Here is an 8,260-nt window from a genome sequence, read left to right as displayed (position 1 = left end):
GGGAGGACGCCCGTCTCACCTGGGTGTCGGGGGAAGCTCCCCACACCACTACCACACCCAGGGTAGAGGTGCACTCCCCCCTCTAGGGGGAAGGTCCTCCTAACCTGGGTGTGGGGGAAGCTCCCCTCAGCACCACCGCACCCAGGGTAGAGCAGCACTCCCCTCTCTAGGGTGAAGGCCCCCCTAATGTGTGTGTCCGGGGGGGCTCCCCACTGCACCCAGGGTAGAGGGGCACTTTCCCCTCTAGGAAAGAAACCCCCCTAACCTGATTGTTGGGGGGAGCTCCCCACTGTGCCCAGGTTAGAGGGGCACTCCCCCCTCTAGTGGGGGGAGGCCCCCCTTACCTGGGTTTTGGGGAGCTCCCCACCGTGCTCAGGGTAGAGGGTCACTCTCCCATCTAGGGGGGAGGCCCATCTCACCTGTGTGTCGTGGGGAGCTGCCCAACCACCAATGCACCCAGGGTAGAGGTGCACTCTCCCCCTTTAGCAGGGAGGTCCCTCTCACCTGGGTGTCAGGGAGAGCTCCCAACTGCACCCAGGGTAATGGTGCACTCCCCCCTCTATGAGGGAGGCCCCTCTCACATTGGTATGGGGGGAGCTCCCCACACCACAAACGCACCCTAAACCTAACCCCAAATCTAAACCTATCCCTAACCCTAACACTAGCACCAGCCCTAAACCTAAACCTAAACCTAAGCCTTACACTAGCCCTATCCCTCACCCTAATTCTAAAACTAGCCCTAACCCTAGCCCTAGCACTAAAACAAACCTAGCCCTAGCCCTAACTCTAACCCTTAATATAACCCAAGCCCTAAACCTACACCTAGCCCTAAACCTAGTTCAAATTCTCATGCTAACCATAACCCTAACCCTAACCCTGACCCTGACTCTGAACCTAACACTAACCCTAGCTCTAAACCTGATGCTAATCTTAAATATAATCCTAACACTAGACATAGCCCAAATTCTAACGGTAAAACTAGTCATAACTGTAACCCTAGCCTTTACCTTTGCCCTAGACCTAACCCTAGCCCAAACCCTAACAGTAACCCTAGCCCTAACCCTAACCCTAAACCTAACACAAGCCCTAATCCTAGCCCTAGCTAGATCTAATCCTAAATCTAACTCTAACCATAGCCCTAAGCCTAAACCTAACTCTAACACAGCGTAGCCCTAACTCTAGCCGTAACATTAACCCTAATCCTAATGCTGACCGTAACTCTAACACAAGCACTGGGCCTATCCCTAAACCCTAGACATAAACCTTCCCTTTACCCTAACCCTAATTGTATCCCTAACTCTAGCTCTGGACTTAGTCCTTACCCTAACCCAAACCCTCAAACTAACCCAAAATCTAACCCAAGCCCTATCCCTATTTCTAGCCATAAACATAACCCTAGCCATAGCCTTAACCCTAAGCCTCACTCTCACCCTAAACCTAGACCTAACCCTGGCCAAAACTAGACCCAACCCTAAGCCTAAGCCTCACAAAAAATATAACCCTAGCCCTAGCACTAATCCTAGCCCTACACTTCACCCTAAGCCTAACCCTAATTTTAGCACTAGGCCTAGCCCTAACCCTAACCCTAACCCTAGCCCTAGCTCTAGCCCTAGCCATGAACTTCACCTTGACCCTGACTCTGACCCTAAACTTGAGCCTGAAACTGGCCCTAACCCTAACACTGACCCTAAACCTGATACTAACTCTGACCCTAACACTGAACCTCACCATTACCCTGACCCTGACTATGACCCTAACACTAACCCTAGCCCTAAACCTGACCCAAAGCCTAAACCTAACCTAACACTAGCCCTTTCCCTGATCTTAAATCTAACCCTAACCCTAACCCTAGCCCTAACCCTAAACCTAACCCTAAATCTAGAGCAACTCAAGATGAGAGTTGAGCGGCGGCGGCGGCAGCAGCAGCAGATTAGCAAGACATCTACAAAAAGAGGCCCAAGCTCAACACAACAATTCTGAATTCACAGAAGAGCAAAAGAAAACCATAGGCAAAATTGCAACATGCTTGGAATTGTGAAGCACAGCTTTACAGTCCACACAGTCCCAGGAAGAATTTAAACTGGAGGACCTGAAGAAGCTAGAATCAATCCTAAAGAATATTCTCACATATAATAAAGAATTTCCATTTGATGTTCAGCCTGTCCAATTAAAGAGAATTTTAGCCCCTGGTGAGGAAGAGCATTTGGAATTTGAAGAAGATGAAGAAGATGATGGTGCTGGAGCAGGGTCTCCTGATCTTTTCCTGCTAGAGTGCCTGGTACTTTATTACCAAGGTTGCCATCAGAACCGGGAATGACATTACTCACTATCAGGATTGAGAAAATTGGTCTGAAAGACGCTAGACAGTGCATCGATCCCTATATTACAGTTAGCGTAAGGGATTTGAATGGCATAGATTTAACTCCTGTGCAAGATACTCCTGTGGCTTCAAGAAAAGACGATACATATGTTCATTTTAATGTGGACATTGAGCTCCAGAAGCATATTGAAAAATTAACCAAAGAATTAAACGATATGGAGAAATGTCACTCAGACATGGTAGAAGAGCTTGGAGTGACAGCCACAGTGCAGCTATCTTCTTTGAATTCAAACACTACAAGCCTAAAAAAAGGTTTAACAGCACCAAGTGTTTTGCTTTCATGGAGATGGATGAGATTAAACCTGGGCCAATTGTAATAGAACTGTACAAGAAACCCACTGACTTTAAAAGAAAGAAATTGCAGTTATTGATCAAGAAACCACTTTATCTTCATCTACATCAAACTTTGCACAAGGAATGATTCTGACATGAGTAATGTGGAATTTCTGTGAATTTTACCACTCAGTAGAAACCATCATAGCTCTGTGTAGCATATTCATCCTTCAGGAGGCAGGAAGTGAGCCGTACCTGTAGGTCAGTGAGTCCATTGCAAAGCTGTACCACAGAACTAAAGTCCAGAACCTCATTGTTATGACTCCTTTGGATCAGGTTTACTGTAGATTTTGAAACATTTTTTACTTTTCTATTAATTGTGCAATTAATAGTCTGTTTCCTAATTTACCACTGTTCCTACCCTGCTTCCTGGAACAATACTGCTGTGGTATGTATGCTCATCTTCAAACTTAATACAGCAATAAGAATGTGCTAGAGTTTACACATTTGCTCACTTTTGCTCCAATATGGTCTTTTGATTTGAATTAACTTCAAACGTTTGAATTGAAGTGGGTAGGATAGTACCAGATTGCTTTGAAAGGAAATTGGATCAGTTATGGTCTGTCTTATAGGCTGTTCCTTAGAGCTGGCCTAAATTCACCCTCATCTGATAGTTCTACTTAGGAATAGTGTGCCTTGACCAGATCAATATCTTATATGGGAGTGTTCCCCAGGTTGTAGCTGTGATTTTTTTCCAGATGACCAGTTTATTTTTCTGAAAGTGAGCATATTTTTAGTCATGTTGATTAGTTGTTCTACATCACATTGCTATTGTTTCTAGGGTTAACATTAATGATTCTAGGGTTAACATTAAAACCATCTCAGAATAATTACAAATTTTTGGGTGGATTTACGTCTTCTAAATCATGTCATCTAAAAATAATTGAGTCAGATGCTAATGAGATACTGCAGGAACAACTGCTGTTTTTCTGACAACTGATTGTGAAACCTTAAAACCTGCATACCTTGTCTTTATAAAGTGATGAGTATGCAAAATCTGGAAAGATATTCTATTTTTTTTATATAGGTAGATACAACTGCCATTTATTTCCTATTTAGATATATTGACATTCATATGAAAATATGCAGGTCATTAGCCTATTATAATTTCACTATTTACATTACTTTTAACTTAATGATGAGACATAAATAAAACTTTCATAGTACATGAGGTGGATATTTGATACACAGAACATAAAGATTTGTGAGGAGCTTTTTTGTGGGTTACATGTAGAACCAACGTATTTTAATGTTCACTATTTTAAATGAACAATGCATGAAGGGAATGCAATACTTGGCCTATTTTTAAACTAGTGTAAACCCTAATCATAACATCCATTTGCTTTTTAAAACGAATAACAGTTGTTTTAGCCCTTGCACTTCAAGAGATCTAGTCTTTAATTTTTCAGTTGTCTATTAGGTCAATTTTGTTTACTAGATGAATGTTAATAAAACTATATGAGCCTGAAAGAATTCTCAACCAAATTTAGTCTTTTCTTTCATCTGGATTGGGTTAATTTCACAAGTGCAAAAATAGTTCAGTCTACAGTAGTTCTAGGAAATGAAGAATTTGCTTTAATAAAATGTTCACTCAACTGAAACTCTGAGTAGTCAAAATTTCCAGACTGTAAACTTCTCAAGAGAAGGGCCTCATCTTCTCCATGTCATGTAAACTTTCCAAGGTGCTTGGCAGCACTCTGTACCCTGTGGAGTACTCAGTACCTTTTTGTTTGATGTTACTGATGTTTGATGTTGCTCCCTTAAAATCTACTATTAAAATGTAGCAAAACCCTAAATCTAGACCTAACTCTAGCTCTAACTTTAACCTTACACCTAACCTCACCCTAAACCTAACCATAACACTAGCCATAACCAAGCCCTAGACCTAACTCTAGCTCTAGACCTAGTCCTAACCCTAACCTGAGCTCTAGTCCTAATTCTAACCCTAAACCTAGCCCAAACCCTATCCCTAACCCTAACCTTAACCCTAAATTTTATCCTACACTTAACCTAACCTTTACCCTAACCATAATTCTAGCCCTAACTCTTGCCCTGGACTTAGTTGTAGACACAACCCTAACCCTAACCATAACCCTAACTCTATCTCTAATTCTATTCTTTAGCTTAACCTTAAACCTAGCCCTAATCCTAGCCCTAACCTTAGCCCAAGCCCTAACCCTAGCCCTAATCTTAGCCCAAGCCCTAACCCTAGCCCTAACCCTATTGCTAGACCTAACACTACATCCAATCCTAACTCTAATTCTTCCCCTTCCCCTAACCCTAAACCTAACCCTAACCCTAAGCCTAACCCAAACTCTGACCCTGACTCTGACCTTAACACTAACCCTAGCTCTAAACCTAACCTAACCCTAACACTAGACCTAGCCCTAAACCTAACCCTAAAACTAGCCATAACCATAACCCTAGACCTTACATTAGCCTTAGCCCTAACCCTAGCCCTAACCCTAACACTAAACCTAGTCCTAAACCTAGTTCTAACCCTGTCCCTTACCCTAATCCTAACCATAGTCCTAATCCAAGCCCTTACCCTAGCCCTAATCCTATATCTACTCCTAACTCTAAATATAACCCTAACCCTAAGCCTACACCTCACCTGAACCCTAATCATAGTCGTAACCCTAACCTTAACCCTACCCTATCCCTAATGCTAATCCTAAATCTAACCTTAACTCTAAATTTTACCCTGACCCTAAACCTAACCTTACCCTAACCCTAATCCTAGCCATAACTCTATCCCAAGACTTAGTTCTAACCCTAAAACTAACCATAAACCTAACCTTAAACTTAAGCCAATCCTTATCCCTAGTCTTAGCCCTAAACTTAACCCTAGCCTTAGCCTTAACACTAAGTCTCGACCTGACCTTAATCCAAACCCTAAACCTAGCCCTAACACTAACCCCAACCTAAACTAAGCCTCACACAAAACCTAACCCTAGACCTAACACTAGCCCTAATAGTAACTTTAGCCCTAGCAGTAGCACTAACCCTAGCCCTAGCACTAACCCAAGTCCTACACTTCACCATAAGACTAACCCTAATTCGAGCACGAGGCCTATCCCTAACCCTAACCCTAGCCATAGCCATAGCCATAGCCCTGAACTTCACCTTGAACCTGACCCTGACTATATCCCTGAGCCTGAAACTGGCCCTACCCTAACACTAACCCTAACCCTGATGCTAACTCTGAACCTAACACTGAACCTGACCCTTTTTCTGACCCTGACTCTGACCCCAACACTAACCCTAGCCCTAAACCATACCCAAAATCAAAACCTAACCCTAACACTAGCCCTACCCCTAACCCTAACTGTAACACTAAATATAAATCTAACCCTAACCCTAACACTAGACCTGACCCTAACCCTAACCCTAGAACTAACCATAGCCCTAACTTTAACCCTACACCTAGTCCCAACCCTAAATCTAACTTTAACCCTAGCCCTAACTCTAGCCCTAAAACTAACTCTAGCCCTAGACCTAATCCTAGTCCTAACCTAAGCACTAGTTCTAATTCTAACCCTAATACTAGCTCTAACCCTAACAATAAGCCTAATCCTAGCCCTAACCTAAGCACTAGTTCTAGTTATAACCCTAATACTAGCTCTAACCCTAACAATAACCCTAACCCTAGCCCTAACCCTAACCCTAAACCTAAGCCTAAACTTAATCCTAGCCCTAGTCCTAAACTTTACCTTAGCCCTAGCCTTAACCCTAACCTTTGCCCTAATTCTAAATCCAGCAGTAACTGTAGCCCAAACATTAGCCTCAACCCTAAATCTAAGCCTCACACCAAATCTAACCCTAACCCTAATCCTAGCACTCGCATTAACTTTAGCCCTATCCCTAGCCCTAGCACTAACCCTAGCCCTAACACTAACCCTAGCCCTACACTTTACTGTAAGCCTAACCCTAATCCTAGCTCTAGGCCTACCCCTAACCTTAAACCTAACTCTAACCCTAACCCTAACCCAAATCCTAACCCTAAACCTAGAACTAGTCCTAACCTTGACTGTAAAACTAACAATAATCATAACCTTAGTCCTTACATTAACCCTAACTCTAAACCTAGCCCTAATCCTAGCACTAAACCTAGCCCTAATCCTAGCCCTAACCCTAGTTCTAAGCCTAACCCTTAACCTAGCACTAGCCCTAACCCTAACCCTAACCCTAACACATGCACTATACCTGGCCCAAATCCTGACCGTAAAACTAGCCCTAACCATAACCCTAGAATTTACATTAACCCTAACTCCACCAACTATAGCCCTAACTAACAATAACTCTGGCCCTAAATCTAACCCTAAACCTAGCCCTAACCCTAAACCTAACCCTACCTCTAGCTCTAACACTAGCTCTAACCCTATCCCTTACCCTAACACTAACCCTAGCTCTAACCCTAGCCATAGCCCTAACCTTAGATCTAAACCTAACTCTAACTCTAACCCTAATGCTAAGCATAAACCTAACCCTAACCCTAACTATAGCCCTAATCCTAGCCATAACCCTAATCTTAACCCTAAAGCTGACCCTAACACTAATCCTCAATTTTACCTTAACACTAAACATAACCCTAATCCTAGCCCTGACTTTATCCCTGGACTAGTCCTAGCCCTAACCCTAACCCTAGCCCTAAACCAAACCCTAGGCCTATCCTTAACCCTAGCCCTAAATTTAACCCTAGCCCTAGACTTAACCATAACCCTCACCTTAATTTTAAACTTATCCCTAACCCTAGCCCTAAAATTGGCCTCAACCCTAACCCTAAGCATCACACAAAACCTAACCCAAGACCTAAACCTAGCCCTAGCACTAACTTTAGCCCTATCCCTAGACCTAGCACTAACCCTAGCCCTAACACTAACCTTAGCCCTACACTTCACCCTAAGCCTAACCCTAATCCTAGCACTAGATCTAGCTCTAACCCTAACCTTAACCAAAACCCTAACTCTAACACTACACCTAGCTCTAACCCTGACAGTAAAACTAGCCCTAACCATATCCCTAGCCCTTACATTAACCCTAATTCTAACTCTAGCCCTAACATTATCACTAACCCCTAGCCTAATCCTAGTCCTAACCAGAGCCCTAACCCCAACCCTAGCCCTAGCCATATCTCTAGCTCAAACCCCATTTCTTACCCTAACCATAGCCATACCCATAACCCTAGATCTAAACCTAACTCTAACTCTAATCCTAGTGCTAAGCCTAAACCTAACCCTAACACTAATTCTAACCCTAACCCTAGCCATAACAGTAACCTAAACCCTAATGTTGACCTTAATCCTAACTCTAACCCTAAAGTATACCCCAACCCTAAACATAACCCTAAAGCTAATCCTTACCCTAATTCCAATCATAACCCTAACTCTAGGCCTAGACTTATCCTAACCCTAAGCCTAAACCTAACCATAGCCCTATCCCTAGCCCTAGCCCTAAACTAAACTTTAGCCCTACCCTTAACTCTAACCCTCCTCCTAACATTAAACTCAGCCTGAAACCTAGCCCTAACACTGACCCCAACCTTAA

General features: G+C 43.2%; 1 protein-coding gene across 1 annotated transcript; it reads left to right on the top strand.

Annotated features, from left to right (window-relative positions):
• Nucleotides 1-542: 542 nt before the first annotated feature.
• Nucleotides 543-2,950, top strand: LOC101972147 (axin interactor, dorsalization-associated protein). Its single transcript, XM_078018469.1, is given in 4 exon segments — nt 543-585; nt 1,899-2,255; nt 2,258-2,524; nt 2,587-2,950. Coding segments are annotated over 4 exon segments (882 nt in total). The 3' UTR covers nt 2,802-2,950.
• Nucleotides 2,951-8,260: the final 5,310 nt, after the last annotated feature.

The sequence above is a fragment of the Ictidomys tridecemlineatus genome, chromosome 7 (assembly GCF_052094955.1).
Source record: "Ictidomys tridecemlineatus isolate mIctTri1 chromosome 7, mIctTri1.hap1, whole genome shotgun sequence".
Taxonomy (NCBI): domain Eukaryota; kingdom Metazoa; phylum Chordata; class Mammalia; order Rodentia; family Sciuridae; genus Ictidomys; species Ictidomys tridecemlineatus.
Note: the sequence above shows the minus strand (reverse complement) of the source record. Positions and strands in the feature narration are given on the sequence as shown.